This window comes from Hesperophylax consimilis, chromosome 3 (assembly GCF_061612785.1).
Source record: "Hesperophylax consimilis isolate HC1 chromosome 3, BYU_Hcon_1.0, whole genome shotgun sequence".
Lineage (NCBI taxonomy): Eukaryota > Metazoa > Arthropoda > Insecta > Trichoptera > Limnephilidae > Hesperophylax > Hesperophylax consimilis.
This window is the reverse complement of record NC_142838.1, coordinates 18,560,671-18,588,578: the sequence shown is the minus strand read 5'-3', so window position 1 is coordinate 18,588,578 and position 27,908 is coordinate 18,560,671. Positions and strand designations below refer to the sequence as shown.

The 27,908-nt window shown below is 34.8% G+C and overlaps 1 protein-coding gene across 2 annotated transcripts in view; it reads left to right on the top strand.

The window, feature by feature from the left end:
• Positions 1-27,908, top strand: part of Oatp30B (Organic anion transporting polypeptide 30B) — a 179,923-nt gene that overhangs the window by 85,934 nt on the left and 66,081 nt on the right. For both annotated transcript variants that reach the window (XM_089648874.1, XM_089648866.1), the window contains 2 exons: positions 17,409-17,582; positions 24,977-25,094. In XM_089648874.1, coding sequence (XP_089505000.1) covers positions 17,409-17,582; positions 24,977-25,094 — 292 coding nt within the window. The remainder of the gene's footprint in view (positions 1-17,408; positions 17,583-24,976; positions 25,095-27,908) is intronic.

Sequence of the window (27,908 nt, the reverse complement as noted above, 5' to 3'; positions counted from 1 at the left end):
CAGATATGCACAACTGTGTTAGTTCAGTAGTAGTCCAGTCAGTGGGGGATAAAAAAGGGCTCCACCTTGCAAAAGGTTAGGTAGTAGCGATTTTCACATATGTTATTAAGATTGGGACTCTAAAGAAAAAAAAAAGTTTTCGACCTTGGGGGGGTCGAGCTCGATCCGCCATCTTGGATTGAAGGTGCCAAAATTTGGTTTTTTCAAAATAATTATGAATTGGTTGATTTTACAACCAAATTGTTGAAGGCAAACTTAAAGACAACTAAATTACCTACATTTTTTGTTATGAGTTTTTTTTTTGTAAGTTTAATAAGTAACAAGTTACAGCGGTTGAAAGAAGAAAATTTTGACAAAAAATTGTAAAACCCCAATTTTCTTTATAAATTTTGTACAAACATATTACACAATATCATTTTAACGTATTTCTACGTTACAATATACTTATATAGCATCATCCGTGTGCTCGATGACGTTGATTTGTTATAGTGGGATCCTACTATAACAAATCAACTGCTGACTTGGCAACACTGATTGAGTCCTGGTTACAGGACGTTGCCTGGATGCTCATGTCTGCAGATGTTCTTTTCGGTGAAACAATGCCAGTTCAAGTTTCACAAGAACGATTTTTAGCCAGTGAAAATAACAAAGTCCGTCTGATTTCGATGCTTACAAAGCAATTTATACAGGATGATTTTACAGTTAAGCAGGCTGAAGAAGATGCTGATGAGTTGATTGTCAATACTTCGATTTCCTTGTGTTCATCATATGACGCTGTTTTCATTATTGGCGAAGACGTTGATCTCCTAGTTCTGTTGACAGCATTAGCACCACCCAAAAGTAGTATATATCTTCGCAAACCCGGGAGAGGCAAAACTTTTGAAAGACTGTATTCCGCGAATAGTGTGAAATACAAAGAGGCGGCTGAGAATATTCTGTTTCTTCATGCCTTTAGCGGCTGCGATACAACATCGTCCTTCTTCAACTAAGGAAAAACAAAATTTTGTTCGCTTGTGCAAAACGACACAAGACTCAATGCCATGATAGGAATCTTCAAACAACATGATGCAACACCAGAAGACATAGCAGTTGCAGGAACACGCTTTCTTGTTGCTTGTACAGGGGTGACATGGATAAGGAAACCTTGGAAGAAGTCCGCTACAAACGTTTCGCAAAGTCGACAACAAAAAGCAAATTCAGTCTTGCCTCTTTGCCACCAACGAACGACACTGCACGGTACCATGCATTTAGAACGTACCATCAAGTCCAAAAATGGTATGGAATCCAAAAAAATCCAGAAACTGGGGCTAGAAACGTGACACCAACGGGCTTGTTCCAGTAAGAATGACAAAGAAACCAGCACCCGAGACTTTATTAAAATTTATTTCATGCAATTGTAAAAAAGGATGCGGCGTTGCATGTAGCTGCAGGAAAGCTGCATTGAAGTGTTCTATTGTATGTGGGTGCTGTAATGGTCAAACATGCCGAAATTCGCCAGAGGACGTCGAGGACGAAGAAAAAGAGATTTTGTCAATGGAAGCCCAGAATCTCAGTATCACAGGCAATGAGTTAGATGATGACATTGATGACGAAGACTGTTATTAAGTAACATAATTTATAGTAACATAATTCATAGTAATGTAACATAATTTAGAAATCTACCATCGCTGGTATATCTGTCGAGTAGACCTACTGGGGATACCACAATAAAAAAATGCCCATGTTCCCTACCTCATGGTGGTGTGGAAATGAATTAACAAAATTATTATAATTATGTAATGAATCTTCTTCTTCTTCGATGGCGCTACAGCCCATATCGAGCTTTGGCCTCCTGCAACAGTCGCCTCCAACTCCTCCTGTCCTCAGCGGCTGACTTCCAGTTTGTCACCTGGAGAAGCTGTGCTGCATCCCCTCTTACCTCATCTTCCCACCTCAGTCTGGGTCTTCCCACTTTTCTCTTTCCACCTGGGTGACCAGTCAGAATTCTTTTTGGGACGCGTGTATCCGGCATTCTCTGTACATGCCCAGCCCATCTCAGCCTGAGGAGTCTCATGTGTGCAGAGATGCTAGGGGCCTTATATATATCGTACAATTCTATATTGTGCCGGATACGCCACTGTTCGCCCTCTTTCACGGGTCCACATATTCTTCTCAACACCTTTCTTTCAAAAGTATCCAGCATTTCAGCCATCTTTACCGTCAGTGTCAGCGTCATTATGTAATGAATAACCCGAAAAAATTACAAAGTTGGGAATTTCATCATTTTTCAGAAAAATATTCACATTTCCGCCACTGTAACTCGTTACCTATTAGACTTACAAAAAAAAACTTTCTACAAAAAATGTAGGTAATTTAGTTGTCTTTAAGTTTGCCTTGAACAATTTGGTTGTAAAAACGACCACTTCACAATTATTTTGAAAAAAACAAATTTTGGCACCTTCAATCCAAGATGGCGGGTCGAGCTCGACCCTCCCAAGGTCGAAAACTTTTTTTTTTCCTTAGAGTCCCAATCTTAACAACATATATCAAAATCGCTACTACCTAACCTTTTGCAAGGTAAAACTCCCCACTGACTGGACTATAGGTAGAATGTAGACGGTTATGACACGACGTGGCAAGTTGTTACGTGGATTTTTTCGCTTGTAATAATAACGTTTATAGAAGAACTGGCTGACGTGTACCCCTCGCGGTCGTTGCTCGGCGACTTTTCTCTACTTTATGTAAATATAATATGAATGTATTATATACATAAACCTTTAAGAAGAAATTCTATAAACCCTATTAAAAAACTTGTTGCGTAATTTAGAAATGCTAAGCGCACAAACAGACAAACGCGGATGACTTTGTTTTATACTACAGGGTTTTCCAATAAGAGGTGTTATTTTGATATTCAATCGTAAAAGATCATTGTTTGATCATCATTGGTTTCGTTGCTTGTGTGGCACGTAGCGCCGTCTTGTTTAAAGTAAACGTTGTCCAGATCAATACCATCCAATTCCTGCCATAAAAAAGCATTAATCATCTCTCGATAGCGCAATCCATTCACCGTAACTGTTGCTCCAGCCTCATTTTCGAAAAAGTATGGTCCAATGACTCCGCCGGACCATAAACCGCACCAAACAGTCATACGTTGAGGATAGAGAGGCTTTTCAACAATAACTCTTGGGTTTTCCGAGCCCCAGATGCGACAATTTTGCTTGTTGACGAAGCCACCGAGGTGGAAATGGGCCTCATCACTCAAGATGATTTGCTTTTGATTCACTCAAGTGAATTTTAATAATTTCAATTCGTTGTTGAAGCGTGTATCGTTCCATTTTTATTAAGTGCGTAGTTTCTACTTGTCAAATGTCAAAAAATTACAGCTTCAAAAGTAACATATACTGAGATAGCGGGCTATTCAAAATAACACCTCTTATTCGAAAACCCTGTATTTAGAGATATCGCTGATATTCATAACAAAAAGAGAGTGGTTACAACGGTGCACTCATTGGTAGAACCATACTATCGCATCCTTGATGACCAGCACGTAGAGAAATGTATCTGTTTAGGGGAGCGGTTTCAATCTTTGCAATAGTCAACCATAAATATGACAGAATATGCATACTATCCGCCTCCATCCCTGTGCTTAAAAGGAAACAACACCTTGGGAGCCGGCCGAAAAATATTTTCCGGTAAACATTTTTTTTAAATTAATTTCTGGAACTATGCTTAATCCATCTATTTTGAAAGACGTTAGATTATATGTACCTAACAAATACACTCGTGGGAGATCCCATGCACTTTTTAACGCTCCGAAAGCGAGGACTTCTTCTTAGAATGCGCCAATCAATAACTCAACTGCAATTGACCATCGACAATTTCAACATCTCGTACAGACAGTTAACAACTATTTTTTGAAGCATGTCACAAAAAAGTAAAACTGCTTCCGTGACCTTTTTATACTTCCAAGTTCCCCAAATTTGTATAGCCGATTTATGGATAACTAAATAATGTTTTATGAAGAAATAATTATTTAAATTAAAAAAATCTCAGAATGTGAGAACTACAAGTTTTGTAACCTGTCTTTATTTTTAGACACTAGCTTATTTTCAGGCCACTTTTTGGATGCGCCGTGACTTTGATGTGACTTTGGTTCTTTCACACAAATCATTATACGAAAAGTACTCCTAAGTCTAAACGTAACTCGAGACGCACAGTTTACATCGCTTCGTGTTGGCGGGTTTCCTGTCGAGCATCTGGCACCTCTTTCAAAAATATCTAAAAATATTTATAAGATAATTATAAACGCCGCAAACGTTTATAATTATCATGCAGAAAATAATTGTTACGTCATTTGGAGAAGTTAATTGTGTGCCCTGACAGATTACGTCATCGCAAACAAACTGCATCCATAACTCATTTTCGACCAACCGGGGACATGTGACCATTGTTCTCCTAGCCCGCTATGTGATACAGCTACGTATCTATAGCTATATAAAATAATTCTACAGATTGTTCCTGCTTAACTGTAGTCATCTCTACCTTTGTTAAATAGCTATGGTCGATTCATTGTATCAAAAGTGCAGTTTACGAGTAGGCTAACGTTCTCATATTTTGACTGAACTGAAGTCCCCGGTGTTGCCCGGGCTTTACGCAGAGTTTTTTGAAATCAGATCTAGACAGCTATATTCCATTTATTTTTAACGTCAAGTGTGCAAAAGTATCTAAATTCAGCTTTGGGTTTGAAAGGGGGATGGGGGTGGTTTTCGAAATATCATATAAACATTGAAAGAAATGGAGACTGGAACATGTTTATGTCAAATGTTTCAACCAAAATTCTCTACTATTTTGAAGTGTTTACTTAACATTAAAAAATTATGACAGCACGTCATATTATTTGTTGATTATTTTACAACTGATCAATAAGAAAAGACGTTTCAAAGGGGTTCTTGATATCTGCTGAAAACCAGAAGGGAAGGATGGATTGAAAGAAGCTTTTTTGATATTTAAAGAGTTTGTTCCACGTCTTGTATTTTTATAAATCTTGCCATCTCTGATTCATCCCACAGCGTCATTTGTTTTGGGTAACAAACGCCGCATTAATTAATGAGACGGGGCATATTGGGTTATTTAATAGGGTAGTCCGAGAGCAATCCGGGCACTGGGTAAATTGGTCTGTACCTGGTTCACCATTTCAATTAAAACTTTCCCCTGTTTTAAAAATCAGGCAAACTTCCGTGTGATCGGCGCCACAAGGAATGGACAGATTTCAAAATGCCATCGGCTGAAATTTTCCGAATATTTTTAAATAAAAACAATGAACCTGCTTTTAATATTCCGGGTAGGTACTTTAATAATTAATTTCAACATATTTTAAGCGTTAAGCTTAATTTAAAGTCAATAAATTGATTATATAAAAAAAGTCATCCATGGAGACATCCCATAATGAATTATCACGACTTTAAATAATAGCCCAGTAGAGAAACTGTCACATTCCAGTTCGTATTATTATTATTGTGAGTGTCTGAAGGAACGAGAATAGAGTAGTAGGAAATACTTGGCCATTCAGATCTGGTCATCAAACATGACTGAATCATGAAACTTTAAATAGAAAAATTGAAAAACATATTGGTTTATATCGTGGGCATACTAGCAAAAAATGGTAAGTCGGAAATTTGACGTTTTGTGTGCAGTATTATGAAGTTTAGCATAAACGTGACTTATGTTAACGTCACATAACATTTATTGTATGTTTTTTGCCTTTGTTTGATAGTTTAGTGTAATATTATTTTACATAGCAGATTTAATGTAAATGTGTAGTGCATTGAAAAGAAAGTGAAGCAGTTAATTTGAAACAAGTGCCTTAGTAACTTAGTAAACAAGTAACTTAGTGGTTTTTGTCAGAACAAAAACGTTTGGTAAAATGTTCTAATTTCTCCCATTTTGGAAAACCTATTATTCGTAATAGAAAACCTATAATTCAAACAAACAAATGAAAACCTATTATTTGTAATAGAAAACCTATCATTCAAACAAACAAATGAAAACGTTATTCTTAAATGAACATACATTATTATTTTTTTAATGATAAACTATGCATAGCATAAAGGATAACAAATAATTGTAAGCAATAATTAGTCGCTTGAAATATCTATACAAATACTTTAAAAATTTATTTTTATTCGGTAGATATTTTCAATTTGTATTGAGATTTTAGGCGACTAATTATTGCTTATAATTATTTGAACACACATCGTGATATTTTATTTTATATCAACACAATCTGCAATTGAATTTCATAAAATAATGTTTTAAATTGGTACAAAACTTAAATGCTTGTTTTCTCAAAACAGCTATTTTAGAGTAAATTTTTTTTCCAGCATACCTTATACTTACATAAACTCATGCAATCTATCTACTATAGACAGATAACGTCATGTCTTTTGTATAGAGGGCATGTTTACTTACTCCACCTTTCTTTAAAATAACTTTTACCTTTTGTTCCATCACTCAAATAAAATTTAACTACTCCGACTTCTTGCAATAGTTTGGAAAAACGTTTTAAGTCTACTTATGCTGAAAATCTACTGCAAAATGTACAACTCCACTATTTTATTCAACATCTGTTTAAAAACATGTGCTTAGTTCGTCAACAGTTTTCCTCGAGATTTAAAAATTTAATCTGTTTTTTTCTTCTTCCTGTATAATCCACCATTACATAGACTTCGCTTATACTCCAACAGAACATTAACAACCGACGCATATTCTGTAATGTGTGAATATGCAATTAAATTTATAAGCTTCCTATTAACTTTAATAACACTTCTAGTTGCCTAGTTGGGTACCCGACTTTGAAGGGTATTTTGAAGTAACGATACAAATTTAATGAACGAGAATTGACATGGCATGGAGAGTACGGTAATGCGCGCTTCATTAAACTAAAAGACAATACAGAAGTAGTATAGAAAATACAAGTCGATAAAATAATACCCACATGATATTGTAGCAATAAATTATGAACTGTTATTGTTCTTCAAAGTACAATCCATTAAACCGCAATTAAGCAGTTTGTCAACATTTTGTTATTGCTGCAAGGGATGGGCTGGTGTTGGATTTTCACATCTAAATTTCACATATTGATATACTAAAATAAAGTAATAATAATATTATAACTTTTAGATATTTGAGAGGATTACGATAGAATCTCTGTTCTGATGATGGACACTGCAAGGCCATCTGAAACGCTGATTCAAAAATTAGTAGATCTAGCGACATTGCACACTAACCGATAAAACCGCCAACAGTGTACTAGATATTTTTATTGACCGGATCTGAATTGCCAGGTACTTCTCAACCTTCCTCTTTCTACGTAGTCTTTCCTTCTTCAGTTCCTTTAGCCTCACAACATACCGTTTATTGGGGATATCACAGTCTTACTGGCTGCGGGCGGTTGTACGATTGCATAATTCATTAATAATTATTATGAATAAATTTCATATTGTGGAAACGTATTGTATTTGAATATTTTCCATTTGTGTTACTCCTAAACTGTTATCATACTTTCCGAGTAATTTCTCACATTATTTCGACATGCTTTTTAATATTCCACAACAACCACATAGCCCCAGAAGTAGTGGAATTAAATCCATCTCTCACTATACCGTTCATCGTAAATATCTTATTAGCTCCCTCTCTCGTGAATTGACTAAATGACAACATGACTGTATTAAAACAACATCTACCTTGAACTCCGTACGGTAATTAACCCAGTTAAAAACATAATACACGTTGCGAGATTACGCCGGACATGGAGTAATATTAAATAAATAATAATCCGGACACATGCGTGTTTGGGTTTACGGTCCAACATGCGGAGCAATACACGGAGATAAATTATTCAACTCTGATAAGCGGTGTTCACCGAAATAGTGATGCCTTCTACAATCTACAAGAACATTATACGACGAATATTTATAATTCAGTTGTCCGGGGGGTGATGTTTCTACATGAAGCAGTAAAAAAATATATATTTTTTTTTTCGAAATTCAAACTTTTTTTCCCTTACTAAAATATTTTTCCATAGAAGAATATATGTTTTCACATAGAAACAAATTAATCTTTTTTACCTAAAAAACTACATTAAATCGCTGGAATTTCGAAAAAAGTTACTTAGTGCACTTTACCCCCGGACACCCTATACACACAAAATTTGTATGCGTATTATGCAATGTAATGATGTTTAGTATATATCGATGTTCACAAAAAGATAGGTACATGAAACATGCAAAAAAAATCATCGTTAGATAGCTATGTTAAATCGAAGAACGTGTATTGAACAGTAGTGGCCAGGGACTTCCTTTTAGCTTAAGAGGGATATTGAAACAAATCTTTTTTGTTTTATTTTTGTATCCGATTTTCTCTGAGGCGTATTTGAAGTTCGAGTAAAGGAGGAAATTTATCAAACTCGTGTAATCATTTAGCAGCCCTTCTGAATTAACTCCACATTTTGTATTTACTTACTAATAAACGTGTTTTGTACACAGCTGATAAAGAACCATTTATGTATTGTAAGCTGTTGATTATCAGTAAGGTCCAAAGGCGTAATAATATTAATCATGGGTTTCTTTCCTTCACTTTGCACTACGAATCAGACTTACTACCACTACTACAAAATCTGAAATCTTTCTTCTTTGCTTCTTAAATTTCTTCGCTAGGAATTATAATGTATTTATGCGACATGAGCTATGCGCCACTCTATTAAGACCCCGCAGTAAGCGTTCAAAGATGGTTTGAAAGGAGATATGTATATACTGATGTTACAGGAAGCACGCTAATATTAAAAAACGATAATACCTAATTAAGCGAAAATGGTGAAAATATTGAATAAAACACGACTCGTTTGAAACAGACAAAAAATCTCCCGACAAATGCTTAAGTTTCATTTAAAGATACACTGTGAATTTTTCATACTTATAATATATTAAATAACAGAACAGAACATGTTTTTAATTATTTTCGGAGCTACGAAGGGAATTTCATATAATTACGGTTTCGGCTTTACTTCGAATAGATATTATCTTCAAAAATAACATATAAATCTTAAAGATTTAAAGAGAACCGTGAAGCTCAACCACTCAGGTTTGTAGTCAAGTAATTGGCGCAATTTGTGTTGTCGGCCGTCTGCGTTTTACCCCGCCTCCACTATATCAGTGATACATGGTCATTGGAGGGCAATCGATAATGTTGATAAAGTGTGATATCACAATCTCTCAACAGTTGGCTAATTCATATCATTTCATGTTACAATCCTGATCAATATTCCTAACATAGCTCTATGTTGAGAATTGGCTTAAATATTTTTATATAAGTTCTGTGCAAACATTTAAGTAGTTACACCACCTTGGCGCTCGGAAAAATAGGTATAAAAAAAATACATTTTGACGCAGCTATTAAATATATTCATTTTTTTACGTTTATACATAGTACTTTATAATAATTTAAAATAATAACGAATATTTAAAAATAAAAACGGAAATATAAGCGTTCAAGTTTCTTTAGTCTCCTGTTGAGCTCTCATGTTGGCCATAGATATTCGTCTTATCGCTACCTGAGTTTCGGCCGACTCTGCCACGCTTCTAATTGCTCTATAATAATAGTTTATAAAGTTTTATTTATTATAGCTACTAGCTGCTAAATACATGTAGGATAACGAAAGATTTTTTAAATATTTATGTTGAGGGATCAGTAGGATTTATAGGCCCTGTTAGGGGTTCTCCCGAGCCGAACCCTCTGATACGAAAATATCTGGAGTCGGTGAATTATTTTCCCATTTGATCTCTGGTGAGTTGACGTGTTGTTCTTGTATTGTTTTGTATTTATTTTGCTTATATAATGCACTTGCATAATGTTGATTGACTAGATGGTCATTTGTGGAAAAGTGTGTGGAAGGGTTTAGTTTTTCCTATGGGGAAGATTTAACCCGGACATAAAATCGATTTTTTTTTTGAAAATACCGAGGTGTTAATCATTTCTATCGGATTTGTGAAAGTAGTACTAAATTACTTCGAAGAACTCTAATGAGAGCTCTCTTTCAATGATTTGCGTTTTGCAACTGTGGTGGTTATTGAACTTTAAACTGCTCGAAATTGGAAATTCCACTTCAATCAGTGGATTTTTTCAACAGTAGTTATTCATTGTTAAACTGATCTATAGTGAGATTTTCCTTCCCTCAAATGTTATTTTTAAATCCATCTATATATTTGAATTTCACTTTAGTTTTCGGTAATGAATGAATGCAAATCTTGGAAGCGGAAATTAACCCACTTCCAGACATACGATTGCCATTGATGGCAATGACGGACATGTACGCATTTCTCTGTAATCGGATGACTTTACCGCTGTTAATATGCGAAATAAATGTTCCTGTGTTGGAAGGTTCAATCGTCAGTCAAACTATAAAAAAATATTACGTGTTAAAAGCCGTTTTAAAATAGATGTAGGTACCATAGTAAGAACCAAGTTTTTACGGGTTGATTTTTAAATAACTTTCAGAATAATCGACGGAAAATATCGACATATTTTGTATGAACTATTGTTTTTTTAAGAAAGTTCTTTGGTTTAGCTCCTTCTGATTTTTCTCTGTCGATATTTTTAACATGATGTCTTACTTTCCTCTGTGAGAGCAACCCTGAAGATTGGCGTTTATTTATTGCACGCTCAGCTTATTTCAACAAGAGTTACACTAAGCACATAACATTCACCTTTGAACAGGATATAATACATATTTTAGCAGTTGAAAGTGCAGCAATGTGAGCGGATATCTCGTGGCGATTTATACACTGATCTTAAAGCTCGATTAATAATTCAGTCAGATCTCGGTTTAACACTGAGGAGGCCAGATATTTTTGTAAGTTTTTTTAAAATCATAACGTATTATTTCTTATGTAAAATAATATTGTTCCTGGATTTTTAAAGCTTTGACAGTAACAAAATTGATTTTTAAAAAACATTTTAAACTTCACATATTTTGGTAAGGAGACCTATTGGTGACTTTACTTAGCTTTGTAGTCCTATCAGAAGTACCTACGCATAACATTTAAATTGAAGTATATTGTTCCTGTTACCAATTATTGAAATATCATTTTGAGCTGACGCTCAGTAAATAATATTGTTAAAACGTTAGAAGCTTTCCGCCAATTGTTATTAAATGCATATATTTAACTTTTGATGTTTTCTTGAATCAATAAATGAATTAGTAAAATGTAAATCAATCCACTTCTCGATACCCGATCGAGCTGAAAATAGGCAGATAGACTCGTTGACGATGACAATGGATTCTATCAATTGGTGGCATTATGAAAACACACTATATTGTATTTATAAATTTACAGAAGAAATAAATCTCGGAACCGTCTAATTAGGATTTGACTTAAGTGTTAGCGGTGTTCGCCCATTTTAGTCAATCCCTATCGAGGAAGGTTCAATCCGCAGTCAAACGTTAAATATATATGTGTACTTTTTTTAAGTAATATAAATAAATCTTTAATCTATAAATTGTAAAAAACAATGTCATTATTCGCGTCTGTCTTCTTAACTACGCAACGAAGTTTGATTGGATTTTCACTGTCGGTTAGAGAATTTTTTCCGGAAAGTTTATATATATATTTATTTGACCGGTCGGTGGCCGAGTTGACATAGCGTTTGGATTCCACCCAGGCGTAGTGTGTTCAATTCCTCGGCTGGCTAAGTCCTCCATCACAACACAAGCAACATTTTCCGCTTACTGTGGTGGTAGTAGGAGATTTTCAAATAGTGTCAGGTTATTCGTAACCCGGGAATGTTTGTCTTTCTTTTTTTTTTTAAATAGAAAAATAAAATATATAATACATTGATATTATATTTATTGAAAGTAGAGAACAGTCTAGCAACGCCGGGTCCACGTCAGCTAGTAAGTATATAAGTTTTATAAGTTCACAAAAGTTAAGAGGCTGTCCCTGGGGAGGAATGTTCAATCCTCAGTCAAACCAAAAAATAAAAATTAAATACATCGCAATGAAATTGGCTACCAGCTGGCTTAACAGATGGCGCAACTAGATCGAAAATTGAAAATAGGTGTAGCAAAAATACTTGGTTTTTACAGGTTCATTTTTTTTATTTAACTTTTAACACACGTTCGACATAGTATCCGTAAAGCTTGAGATGCCACTGTTTTTTGTAGTATTTTGAATGCATTTAGCCTGCTTTGGATTGGATGAAGATAGTGGAGGGTTGTCGGTTACATCTACACTTATAATCCGGTCACGATTCTTGAGTCAAGTCAGAAATACCACTATCCGATGCACTCAGATGTTTATGGTACTCAACGCGTAATTCTTTTCTGTCTCTGGCTTTTAGTGTTTTTCAACCGTGACCACCAGTTCGGCTATCAATCGTTCAATAATTCATGATTCATCATTACCTACTCATATTAATAACCTCAATGTATTATTTGGCTGTAATTTGTTAAGACCCCGCATACCCAAATTCTACCGATTTATAATATATTTCTAGTTAACTCTTTAAGTTTTTATGTTCCAAAAAAAGTTATTTTTGAAGCTATGCATTTTTAATGCCTAAACTTTAATTATATGACATTCCCTCGATAGAATAAAATCGCAAAGTATGCCACAAAAATTATTAGAACTACGTTTTGTTCTGTAATCACAGACATAGGAATTAATAGACGAGAAGATAATGGCGAGGGGTAAAATCAACTGTTGAAGAACGAAGGGGGTTAAGCTGACTGTGATTCGTCAATAAATCAATCTGACAGTAAATAGGCATCTCGCATTATAATATCACCATTTAGTTCTTAAAAGTAAAATCTGCTTTTGAATGAATAGACATTTTTACATGTGAGCGCAAATTACTCGCCACGTTATGAACTAATTTGCGAAGTCCAAATTCGGCAAAGTAAATTTCTTCTGTTTGCAGAGTCGTAGTTAGTTTCAGAGTATTTAGTTAAGACACTTTTACAAATGTTTCATAATTTACTTACCCCAGTAAACAACGATGAGCACACTTGAGAATCGCTACATTGTGATGTGATAGTATATGTTTCTAAAACTGATCCATATAATACGGTGTGAATAAGCTTAAAATAAAGTAAAATAATACTTACTTATGGAATGTAATACGACAATTGGGTTTATTCTCTTTTTCACATCTATTTTTACAAGTTTTCATATCACAAGTCAACATTTTGCCGTGTTATTTCGTAAAATGAATCTACTAATATTCATATGTCTATGTCTGTAATACATGTTATAGATATGAAATAAATCAGTGTATTTTTAAATACAACTAAATCATTTGTCGAGAGATTTTTGCTCTATTTCAAACGAGTCGTGTTTTATTAAATATTTTCACCATTTTCGCTTAATTATTATCGGTCAGTATCTATTTTCATTATTATCAGTATCTATTTTCAAACCTCCATTTTTTTCTTTATAATAAATCTACATACATATAGGGTGTATCGGCACGTACCCGACAAACTTTAACCAGCTATTCCTTAGCACATTTGGAGTAAAAAATGTTATGGGCACTTTGCTGTCCGGTAACATTTTTTTTTTTTAATAAAAAATTTACCAATCATATTTTCACCACATGTCACCACTGTTTTATCCTTTGTCACAGTTTGAAAACCCATCTGGAAATATTTGTTTCGTTGAATAATATACGTACGTACCTACATTGGCGCGCTTTTACAATCACAACGAAATGGCATGGCACCATTCGTCTCATTTTTAACTATTATTATGTAATGTGTATGAAAGAGCGAAGACGCTTTTTGACACACTTGCTAATAACAGCTGTTGAACACGAGAAACAATACCAATGACAGTGAAGGAGTGTGGATTTTTTTTAAATTTTTTGTTTTTAATTGAAAAAAAATTTACCGGACAGCAAAGTGCCCATAACATTTTTTACTCCAAATGTGCTAAGGAATAGCTGGTTAAAGTTTGTCGGGTACGTGCCGATACAACCTGTATATACATTTTTTTTAATTCTGCAAGAACTAGTTTCTCTTTTGGAACTATAAAAGAAGACTGCAAAATAATAAGAAGAAAAAAAACCTACTCGTTTTTATAATGCCGAAATATATTTGAGAGTGAATATTATTTTGAAATTCTCCACAAATTGGGCACACAAGTAGATATCATTAACCCAAATAGCGTTCAACTTACTCAGTTTCATATAAGGAAAGTGTTCCATCAAACCAAATTGTTACAGATTCCCCAGATTTATCTCCGCGCCTGAGACTGCTTGGCGCTAGTCGCGTCAGTTACGTGACACGAACTAGAATATAAATTACTCACAGTATTTTTTAACCACATTACGGGAAACTTAAAAAAAAAAAATTAAAAAAATGTCTTTTAAAAATATGAATGGTTTCGTCTTTATGTGATTTTTAACAACTAATGTCACTGAGCAAAGAACGTTTATAATGACCAGACGGAAATGGAATTGTTTAAACAAACAGTTACAATTTATAATAATCATAATCAATTTATAATAATCAAAAACTAAGGATGGTTGTTTCGGAGAATTTGAACAATTCATAAAATTTCAACGTTCATTACAGGATTCTGTGAAAGTCCTATTCAAGTTCTGTTATTATATCATTACAGGCTAGTTGCTTGACAGAACTGAAATAAAAACAGAAAATTGAAAAAATCTTTCGCAGAACTTGAAAATAAACGTTGAAATTTGATGAATTGTTCAAATTCTCCGAAATAACCCGTAATTCAAAGTAAATCTGAGTTCTACAGTTAATTCAAATATCTAATCATATTTCTGTAGTCCGGTATTTTGAACTTGTCAGCAGGTACACATTTTTACGTTTATTATTGATTTTCATGTATAAACTAGCTTTACCCCGCCACGCGTTACTGTGGCCCAATCTGTCTGTGCAGATAGAGAAACAATAGCGCGTTTTGCTTTTACGAAAGATGACGTTGTTTTTCAGAAAGAACATGTTTTCACCTGTCACCGGTGATATTTATGTAATATGCGTATTTAAAAAGACACGCGTATTCGAATGCAACATTGTGTCAACATTTCTAAGCAATCGGTAAAGAATTATCGGAGATTTAAGATTTTGAACAAACGAACATTTACATTTTTATTTATATAAATCTTGAAATTAGTGCCACTGCGGAAGTTAACACAATATTACCCCTTAACATGTACGTGCTGCTGGTATTTTGTTCCTGACGACAGGTTTACTTTTTAACGTTTATTTTATACTAAGCGCAGACCTCTGATGAATGAATTCTTGACAAATCAGTTTCAATTTTGAAAATGGTAATTAAAATAAATTTCTGTTAAAATTATTATACTGTAGGTACTCAATCGCTTGTTTGAATTCTTCAAATACTAAAAAACATACCCTGTTATTATACGTTCAATTTAATTCTCCTAACAAACAATTCTTTGAAAATGCAACTTAAATACAAAAAGAAAGATCGAGGAAGCCACAACCTAAATTAGTATTTTTAATTATTAGACTTAGGTATATTCATTTGTTTTGCGGTGAATTAAATTCCACAGGGAATTAAAACATATTAAATACAACCATTGTAATGTAATTCGGTGTCCCCAGAATTAGTTGATATTTGGTTTGCGTACGCCTAATTTTCCTATTAGCCCTTGGGTGGTTGGAGCAATCACTAAAAAGCGACGGGCGTGTTTCGAAAATTGCTTTAGTTTTGTTCCGACATCGCGGCAAATGAAGCGAACTGTTTCTGGCAAGAATCCAACGCAACCATCACTTTTCGCCGAATCACCCTCAACAATATTGCGGGGATTTTCGTTCCCTCCACTGCGCCATAGGGAGCTCTGCTTTATCATCAAATCGAATAGAACACTCTTTAAGACGTCATAAATTAATGTCATTAAGATTTTAGATACCTGCGCCATCAATTTTAATAATTATTATTATTATTTACGTAACACAGCGTGTCTCCCATAGTATATTTTGCTCCTCCCACTTTGAATAAAGTTTCACAAGAATGGTCTCATTGAACATGTACCTATTACTTGCACATTTCGTAACGGAAAGTTCGAAAACTACGAGATTCGCACACTTGCGAAATTTGCGCACAGCACCATCAAAACGTATTGTGTTCGCAAGCTATTCAGAGCAGGAAATTATAGATTTTCAATGTACAAAGCAGGAAGTTCCTCATCTTGGATGCTGCAATATTTCTTTCTCGTCTCAAAATCTTACAGAAAGATATTTTCAGATGTTTACTGAAACTATTTCATCTCATATTTGAAGTTAAAATTTTACAAAGTTATAAAAATAAATATTGACTTGTGACCATTATTTGACAAAGTTAAAAAATAATTGTTTTTTTTTTAATTACTCAATTCTTCGTGTTATAACTTTAACCCCGACGAAGCAAGAGTACTTTTGAAAACCGGTCGACAGTAAGATAGTTTAAAAAATTTACAAAAAATTTTTCCTCTTGTTTTTATTCTAGTTAAACTCAACGATTGAACCGCTATCAATTCGGTAAAAAAAATCTCGAATTATGATTTTGAACTAGGAAAACCAGAAATGCACTGAAAACAAGTCTCGAAATCCTTGACGCCACGATAGGCGCCAATTCATAGTCACCGTGATTGCTTGATATCCGGGATTTGTCGTGCTACGACTTTTTTCTTTTTTTATCTAGCTATTTTATTCTTAATCGTCTTGACATTACACGTAAAAAGATTTTTGACCTCGTAAATACTTTCGAAATAGTAAAAGAGACTAATTACTGAATCGGGTTCAGAACTCAAAAAAAAAACAAACTTCTCACCCATAAAAACCCATAAAAAATAACGATATTTTTATTTTATTTATCTATTTTATATATATATATATAAATTACAAACAATACAAAACAAAATTAACCTTTGTCTGTCCAACTGGGAAGGATTCCCGTATTTAGTACATAATATTCTTACAATGGAATGGCGATGCTGTCAAAACAAATTTTGAGAACATTGTTGATTGCATTCGAAGTGACAGGATGGTTTCTTTATATATTATAATGAATTGTAGCATTGATAACAGATTTATAATGCATTGTCCTTTAAAAATTACGAAATCCGACTTTACTTGACAAGATTAACCCTAAGAAATTTAAACAAAACAAATACTTATAAATAATACATATTTTTTGTTAGTAAGCTAAGCGCCCAGAATGTTCCCCCTCAATGTGAAGATTAATACCTACATGTTACATGATTGCCCGATATTTATAAATGAACTATTTAACCATCAAGCCGTTTCCCAGCAGAGAATGGACCGTAAAAAAACTCGGTCTTGACACACACTCCTTGCTTTATTTACATTCCTACATCGTATTTATAATGTTGGTTTTTGTTCTTAGGAGGCAAGAGTCGATGTACGCCATGACGGGGCTGTACTCGGAGACGGCCGTGGAAGACTCCGGGGGAGACGGGGGCGGTGAGGGCAGCGGGGCGGAGGCGCCGCGGGAGCACCAGCCCCACGCCTCCCACACCAAGGGGCACAGCCGAAACCCCTCGTCCGGTCTGGTTGACAGGTAAAAATAAATATCCCCTATGCTAAGGTCCGTTGTAATCAGTTTTTATATAGATGTAACAGTTTTTTTAAACTATTTTTAACATGATCAAAATAGAGGAATAAGAATAATACTTAGGCGAAATAGATTTTCAAAAGGATCTGCCCAGCTAAGATGCTTACCACTGAACGCAATTAATAATAATAATAAATTTATTTCACATAAAATCATACAATAAAACATGCGGAAACTTTGACTAGCCAACTAGGAATGGATCCTGTTTTAGGCCAGTCAAATTGACAAGTTTAGTTCATATTATAATTTAGTACTTAATATAAAACAAATCCGGTAAAGTAAATAACAGCCAGATAGTAGTAATAAAAAGACAGATCACCACAGGAGTTGTAAGGTAGAAAAAATGGGAAGGGTAGTTTATAAGTTTATAACATAGTTGGATGATTAGAAAATAATCGACGGCATTTATAAATAATGTACAGATTAATACAGAATTGACAATTGTGTTCAGAGGTGATAAATATGTGTTTTTGTATTGTATGGACTTTAAAAAATTATGTATCAGTGTTTTGACAATAATGTACATATATATTTTTTATAATATATCTTCACTTTTTACCCTCCCTAAATCAAGGAGCCAGTCGTTGACCAATTTGCGCAAAACATTTGTACTTTTCGTTTTCCAAGCATTAGGAATGATATTAAATAATTTAGGTCCTAAGTACGAGAATTGCCGTTGCCCAAGGGACGTCGTAGTTTTTATTGGGACTGTTGGATTATTCCTTGAAAGTCGGGTGTCGTGAAGGTGGTCGATGGAAGGGAAGTGCTGACGTTGTTTTTGTGCAAGTAATTATAATTATATTTATGTAATGCAATTATATTTATACATACAATAAGGTTACCAATATACTTTTCAAACAAAATTATGTACAACAATAACACTCACAGACGTAACGAGGACATACAGTGAGATCTGATTCCCCAAACAGTTCGAAGAGGTAATATATCAATATATGCTGCAGGAAACCTTAAAAACTTACAAATCCAAAAGAGTTTGTAAGAATTACATTTAGCAAGATAAATTGCCTGTAATTTAAAATTAGTAATTTTTAAACTAAAATTTACAATAATTTAATATTATATTATGCTCGTAACAGTCTTTTTTGTACAAGATTATAAATTCTAAAATTTTTAGTAGAGACTGTTTAGTAAGCATGACTTATATTGAAAAGGGGGTCAGTTGGTTTCCCGCTGTGGGTATATACGAGTATATATCCCGGCCCATCCCACTGCCAGTTGAGAGCCCCACCCACCGGACTTCCTTTCATTCTTAGTTAAATTGAAGTGTTTCGCAGAATTTCAAAAATATAACATTGTCATCAAATGGCCAATCAGCGCAATTTAGCTTTTTGAAAGAACCCCGTTAAAAACCGATTCTCGGTCCGTTTCTACTTTCCATCAAATTTTGATCAGCTGTAAAGCATAATAACACGATAATCGTCGATAACGGAACCTTTTAAATGCAAAAAAAAACAAAATGGTGCTGATTGGCCATTTGATGCCAATATTACATTTGAATTTCTCTAAAACTCTCCGAACTTAGAGAACAAAAGAGGATATGACCATTAATGACGTTTATGAGACAAGAGTTGTAATAACGGGGCTATCAGCGATATACTCGTATATTTCCTTATTTGTAAGACTTCGATCCTACCTACCTACTCTACTTCATCATTCATCTTATTTATTAACGCCTTAGGGGATGATGGTATCAAAGCTTTCGTTAATATGTTTCTAGGGAGGGTGCTAATCGAAATATAATTAGCTGCCTTCAGCAGTAATTGATTATCGAATATACCTTTACGTGATTCTGAAATAATAAATTGATTACCCATACTTCGAAACTAACGAAGTATATTTTCCCCAAATAGCCCCTTATTCCTTTGATAATAAATATGTAGTTTTACTCATTTCCGACGCAGTTTTCAAGGAGTTTCTTTTGCAACCGTTTTTGACTTGGATACATGTCTTCGCCTTGCATGTATCATATAAAACCTGTTTCGTTGTTTTATCACTCCACCAATTTTTTTGTACCAAATGTCGTGACATTTGAAAAGATTAAATCTACATATTCGCCTTTTCCCTTTAAAATACAGTTCTAGAAAATGCCATCTCGTTCTGAGCATTTGTTTTTTATGTAAACTCCGAACAGAAGACACTGAGTTTGATGTAGTCTTTGGGTATGCTATACAGAGAGTCGGAATTAAACTTGGGTCTTGTAGAGACGCGTGTTGTGGAAAAACTTCATAGCAAAACTGTAGAGCGTAAGAATGAACTCATGTGGAAAATGTTAACATAATGCTAACGTTGGGCTTGCGTTTGACATATGCTCCGACTGCACATCGGTGTTGAAAAGGTCAATGACGTTAGTTCATCGGAGCAACGTCCATTTAGATACCGGCAGAACAAACATAGGCCTTAATTATTAAAAAAAGCATTCGACAAAGTATCCCATAAACTACTAACCCGAAAACTATTTGCCCTAGGAGTAAGAGATAACATGCTAAAATGGTTTAGGTACTAGCTACTTATCAAATCGTTAACTATTTGTTAAAATAAAATCTTTGCTATCGAAAGCTTTCAGTGCGACCAGTGGCCTACCGCAAGGTAGTCACCTTGGTCCGGTTTTGTTTCTCATTTTCATTAACAATACAGCTTTAGAAAGAGTTACGGAAATGAGAGATCTCGGAATTATTTTGGATGAAAAACTAAGTTTCGCCAATCATATCCACCAAATTGTAAACAGAGGCATGAAAACACTAGGCTTCGTATTAAGAACAACTAAAAACATTAACTCCATACAAGCCATTAAACTGTTATACATATCTCTGGTTGGAAGCATAATTGAATACAACTCAGTAGTTTGGTCACAAAATTCACATTAATAACATTGAGATAATACGAGGCGTATCCAGAAAGTAAGTGTACTGAGGCTCTCACGACCGAATGAATTTTATTTTCGACATGTTGGCTACACTTATATGTAGCCTGACTCTTCCCTTCCGCAACGAGACCGGCTCAAGGTCAGTACGTTGAGAAGTGTCGACGCGACAACACGTTTCGTGAAAAATGTCAATACAATCTCCCGCCAAGTGCGAAATACGCGGCGTCATCCGTTATCACGTTTGGAAGGGAAAACCTCCGTTTGAGGTTTATAATTTGGTGAAAACTGCATATGGTGATAAAGCTGTGAATCGTACGAGTATGTGCAAGTAGTATCGCGAGTTTAACAATGGTTCTCCCCTCTTTACCCTCCTCCAAAAAGTTCAAAACCACAATTTCAGCCAAGAAAATTATGGCATCCGTGTTTTGGGACTGTCAAGGCATAATTTTGATTGAATATCTGCCTCAAGGGGAGACCATCAACTCTGCAAGATACTGTGAGACCCTAAAAAAATTGCGGAAGGCGATTCAAAACAAGAGGAGAGGCATGCTGACAAAGGGAGTCAGCCTGCTGCACGACAATGCCAGACCACACACGGCCAACGCAACGAAGGAACTGCTTGCTTCGTTTAAATGGGATGTCCTAAACCACCCCGCGCACCTTCAGATTTTTATCTCTTTACCTCCCTGAAGCTGTACATGGGTGGAAAAAGGTTTTCAACAGACGAGGTGGTAAAGGGGGAGGTGGAGAAGTGGACGAAGGGGTTGGCGGGAAACTACTTCGAGGAAGGCATCAAAAAGTTGATACCCCGCTTCACCACCTGCATTGAGAGGAATGGCGACTATGTCGAAAAATAGCTTACATATGTACTACGGTAACCATGTAATTTTTATGCTTTAATTAAGAAAATTGTAACCTACAAAAATTCAGTACACTTACTTTCTGGATATGCCTCGTACAAAAAAATTCTACGTTTTATAAATTTTAAATTAAATATCCCACCAGAAGACTTACAATATCATTTCTTATTAAATACTTTAAACATACACACATTGGAAGACAGGCGTAAAATAAACGACTTAACTTTTTTTTTTTATGACACCTCACAAGAGTGTCCCTGCCTGTGCAGTGTACAGACAGGGGAACTATGTCACCACCCGGTTGGGCGGCGTTGTGAGGCGGAATAAGGTAGGGGCTGTAGGAAGGGATTTGTTAATGCGGGCCTTGAAGAGGCTCGGATTATAGGAGGGAGGAAAAACAGATGCCGGTAGCTCGTTCCACATACGAGCCGACTTACACAAAAACGAGTCGTAAAAACGGCCCGTTCTCATGAAGCCAACGTCAACCGTGAACGGGTGTTCAGCTCGTGTCCGTCGAGTTTCGCGCACGTGCACCGGTGCATCAGGAATCAATGCTGCTAGCTCCTTGGAGCAGGCTCCATTGAAATACCTGTAGAACAGACACAGCATGCCTACATTGCGTCTATGCATTAGAGAAGGCAATCGGTCTGTTAACAACGGATTGTCAATCAGACGGATCGCTCTCCTTTGCACAGATTCATTTAACTTTTTAATTCAAGATTCTAAACTCTAAATTCGGCTGTTGCGAACTTCTGCAACTCATAAACTTACGATAACAACACGACAAATAACAATAACAACACGACAAAATACACTATTCCACTGCAACACACATAAGCGCAATTACATTGCGAACTCCCCAATACAACGGTTTCACACTATGGGAAACCAATACTTTTGTAAACCAGTCAAATCGCTGTATTTTTTTTATTTATGTTCTTGTTATTTTTAATTTTCTTTCTTGCATATATTATTTTTTGATGTAATTTTATTTTTATTATTTCTTTCTTATGTTTCAAAACTGTCATTAAAATTGTACCACCTGCATGTAAAAGCCCTCTGGGCGTTAAATAAATAAATTAATTAATAAGTTGAACCCTAATTACAACAAATATATTTTTTCTATTCTTCACTTTTATTTTAGTGTGACCCTGAAACTTAGTAAACAGCTTTTTCTAATTATTACATGTACCCAGAGATGTGCAAAATGGGTACCCAAAACCATTTGAAATGCAAAATAGAAATGGGTCAAAACTTTTCCATTTGAAAATGCAAAATGCAAAATGGTTTTTAGAAAAGCATTTCAAATGCAAAATGCAAAATACCTATTTTCAAAATGCATTGAAAATGCAAAATGGTTTATAAGGTCAAACAATCAAAATAATTTTAGAATTTTTAAACGATTTTGTCATTTAATAATGGACATCAATGTAGAACAAACATATTACATGATGGTAAATCCAAAAACACCATGACTGCAGATTATGAAACCACAAAAAATTTGCGCTGGACTAATGTTGCAAACGTAAAAACATAGAAACTGCTATCTAACATTTTAAATTACAGCGTCATGGCCCCAAGTTCAGTATTTGAATCAGTATTTTTTGTAATGTTATCACTCAATTGCCAGGGCTCCTACCAGGGAGCAACTTGACAAATGTAAATTATCTCTCATAGCGAGGTTGAGGACCGACTGATATTTGGGGCTTATGAAAAAAAGATGAGTGGAGATAGTAGGAAGAATATTGCGAAAAAGCATTTAAAATGGAAAATGCATCGAGAAAAGCATTTTAAATGCAAAATGCAAAATGGTTTTTAGAAAAGCATTTAAAATGCAAAATGGAAAATACCCATTTTGCATTTCCATTTGAAATGGATTTATTTGAAATAAAGCACATCTCTGCATGTACCGATCAACAATAAAAAACGTTTATTCTTTTATTTTTGAGTCCTCTAATATAGACACTATAGACAGCCTTGAAAATCCAGTCCAGTAATCCAATTTCATTGGCGTAAATGGCTGTTCGACGTCACGGAAGAGATCCTTCGAACCCGGATTTAAATTTGGAATGCCCAATAATTGAATTAATATTATTGGGAATTTCTAGAGCCTCTAAAATAAACTTATTTGCTTAATTTAAATATTCTTCCCACATGTTTTTCGTCCTTGTTTTTTTATTCTGCAGTCATAAAATCTATAAAACTACAAAGTTGGCGACGTTATTTCTTCATTTTCGGCAAAAAAAAAACAAGACACCGTATTGTTCGTTTTTTATTGTACGATGAGAAAAAAAATTGCAAAATCTTTTATTATAATATTATGTGTAGTAACATAATTTTATATTTCTTCACATACGTAATTATTTATTGGATTATAATATTATAATCACATGGTTGGTAGCTACATCGCTATATTATCTCTTAACCATTATTGGAATTATTATGTATTTAAATTAAGTACTTTCTTTGAAATTAATAAAATACTTCGTTTTTACCACTTTTATTGTTTATTACCAACATGTTTTATGAGCAACGCTCACTTGCTCATGAAACATGTTGGTAATAAACAATAAAATTGGTAAAAACGAAGTATTTTATTAATTTCAATTAAAATGGTGCCACAAAATAAGTTTGCTGTGTTAGAAGAAGTAAGTACTTTCTTATGTCTCAGATTTATTATGCATTCAATTATTTATCCCACGGAAATACTGTTTGGTTCCGTATATGTTCTGATCCACATTTTGAAATATTATGCAAGTCTGAAGAAAATATGATTATTACAGTACAATAACAACTGAACTCTTGTTTATTACATGTCTATTATTCAATAACATATCAACATTTCCCATCAGTGTTCATTGTTCTCTTCTTAATTATGCCAAAATATATGTAATTTCATTTTTAGTACAGCATTTTGTTTCATGTATTAAATTTGATTATTACTAACTGAATGTAGGTACCATAGACATTCAATTTAATAGACGAGCCTATTATGGCGGGGGAACAAATCCATAGCGCGGGAAGCGGCGTGACCCTCCCACTTTAGACGATTTGTCAATAAATGAATCTGACAGTATACAGGAAATTCACGTAGTAATATCACCGTTCGGTCCTCGAAAATAAAATCTGCTTACGAATTGCTGGTCGTTTTTACAATGGCGCGCAAATCGCTGGATGCTTATGCGCTGTGAGTAAATTATAACACTTTTGCAAATGTGTTATAATTTACTCACCTCACTCAATTTTAGCGACGCTACGCCAGGCGATTCGTTTAAGTACGAACATCCAGATCCTGCGCAGAAAAGTCCCACGGTGGACAGCGCTGCAAACCTTTGCCTTGCTTTAGCGAACTTTGCTTTGCTGCACTTAGTCGGTTCAATGTTAGCACGTTGATGGTCAATGTACGACTGATATCATAGTTTATTCAAAGCATTCTCGAACCGTCCTGGTGCCAAAAATACAATCACGTGGTTCGCCTCAATATCGTCGAAATGATACTCAGATTTCACGTTAGGGCGAGTCTATTAATTTGAATGTCTCCGGGGTGTACAGAAATTGAGGCCAATTAGTAATTAATTGTTGTTTGTTTTGTGTAGGGAAAAAGAAAAACCACATGCGGTGTTCCCTGCCGCTATGGAGCTGAGTGACGACTCCAGGGACTGCGGCATTCTGGCGTGCAGACCTGGCTTTATTCAGAGATTTGCTAGCATCAAGGTAACAAACTAAATTTTCAACTGGAAGTATTATTTTTTTTTTGATCCTCGGAATTGCTTGGTTTCATCGCCTCCAGATGTTTTTTCCACTAAGGTTGGAGTGTTTCATTTTTTAGACGAGGTTTATGGTTTATTTATTATAATTTAGTCAAGTATACAAGTTTGTACAAATGAAAGAAAGAGTTATGAATTCAATAAAACAGTACAAGAATGGGACACCACAGAGAGTGAAGAATTATTTTTTGTGTATTTTACGCCGGTTTGGTTGTTGCTTCATCCTAGCCGTGGGTTTAGCCAAATTCATATTCAGACAAATCTTCATATTTTGAGCTCCGTTCTAACATTTTAAACTATAGGGTTTTCCAATAAGAGGTGTTATGTGTATTTAATTCCGGCCATAAAATGATTTTTTTGGCCGGAATTGGATGGTATTGATCTGGACAATGTTTACTTTCAACAAGACGGCGCTACGTGCCACACAAGCAACGAAACCATTGATCTTTTACGGGAAAAGTTTCCGGACCGTGTTATCTCTCGAAGAGGTGATCACAATTGGCCACCGAGATCTTGTGATTTAACACCTTGCGACTTCTTCCTTCGGGGCCACGTGAAAGAGAAGGTCTACGCCAAAAGCCCAGCGTCGATTCAAGACCTCAAAGATGGAATTCGTGAGGCTATCGAGGACATAAGGCAGTCACTTTGCGATTTGGTTATGGAAAATTTCATGAAAAGGATTTGGTCCTGTAGGCGTGGTCGTAGTGGTCATTTGACTGATATTATTTTCACTACATACCTGCATACTGCATACCTTCCTCTTTATAATGAAATAAACATTCGATCATTTATATTAAAAAATGGCATTTTTCTTTGAATATCAAAATAACACCTCTTATTGGAAAACCCTATATTATTTTGAACTTATTGCATTGTTTAATCTACGCTTAGTTTATGATTTAGAACCGAGTTCAAAAAATGAAGTTTTGTCCTTGGCTAAATCCAAGGCTAAAATGAACCAACAAGCATCCGGCCTAAAAATACACAAAAAAATAATTTCAATTTCTTCACTCTCTGTGGTGTCCCATTCTTGTACTGTTTCATTGAATTCATAACTCTTTCTTTCATTTGTACAAACTTGTATACTTGACCAAATTAGCGGTGAAATTTCCTTCACATTTGTCCAATCATATCAGTTTACTGACCTTGCTTTATATCATCGTATCCATAACCGTCGCTTTTATGAATGCAAATCTTTTACACTTTTCCTAGAATTATTAACACTGACCAAATAGTTCTATCGCGTTGTCCTATTTACTAGAATGATCAGAATCAGTACGACAGGAAGTGAGTTACGCTTGAGCAATATTTACTTGTATTTCTTGGTGCCTCGTTTTTCACTAAATCACCAAGAATCACCCGATTTTGTACGTGTTTGCTCAAACAGACATAATTTTTATCTTTAATTCTTCAAAGTCCATTAACGTTATCTTTTTGTCTTTTCCATACTTTGTTTATTTATTACAACTCAAATATGACGTACAAATAAATTGTTACACATTTATCTATCAACTGTTGATATTTGTACCTTATACTAAGTAATTCCGTTACGTATGTACATTTTTTTTGGGCTCCGAATGTATTTTATCAAATTAGGGATGATCTCGGGAACTCGTGACGTGTCAAAATAAAGCATCAATTATGTTTTCGAATGTTTATTTTCCGATGATATATTTTAATTTACCGACTTCTGATGGTATTTCATGAAACACGTGTGAATTTAACTGGAATTTTACTAAAATAAAACAGATTGTTACAGTACTGAAAAAAAAAACTCTTATTTCCGAGGTCCCGTTGTACAGAATTCTAAAACACACATAATATTTTATGTTTCTAGGGGTTCCATTTCGCTAATAAACAATTAGTTAATGTTAATTAAATTTTAATCTCAAATGACCTACTAGGTGAATATGGTACTGTATATTATCTACATATATAGTTAGTAATAACATTTTTATTTAAGATCATCGTAGAAATGTATTATATATTTGTACAGCCCCCTTAGGTGATTTTGCACAAAAACGGAGCTATACAATTCATCCAAATATTATTATTATTTATAAATTTTGTAAACCGCTTCCCTTCTGCTAGAATAAGGTGACCTTACCTTCTAATTCTTACTACATTCGTGACTAGAGCTCTCAATCAAATATCTTTAAAACGCCTTTCAATATCGCTATTAAATGTATTCTGTGCTAACATTCCAGAATCTCCGTATGTTTTCTGCGCTAAGGTTTTTATTCACCTCGCATCACTAATATCGCAAAAAGCGTCAAAAACGAATTGTTTCGAGGGTGGTCTGAAAAGTTTCCGACCTCAACGCAAAGATGGCGGTACTCGTCAATAAAAGCTAGTGAATATAGTTGCGCATCTTTTGACAGTTACTCACCAAAGTTTCGGCTATTTTGGATGCGCAGTTTTTAGATGACAGTCGTTTGAGTGACTCGATGTGTGTGTTTGGAAAATTGAAAATTTGTGAAAATGGAAAATTGAAAATTTGAGTATCGATCTGTTATTAAATTTTTGTTTTTGAAAGTCAATACGCCTAAGCAAATCAAAGATGAGTTGGACTCTGTATAAGGGGACTCTGCACTATCATTTACCACAGTGAAATTTTGGGCAGCTGAATTCAAACGTGGTCGTAAGAGCTTGGGAGACGATGAACGTTCGGGACGTCCAAAAACTGCAACAACTGCAACTTACTTTTAAAATCTCATGCCAACCAACATGTCAAAATATCTTCTCTCGATGTCATTTTAAT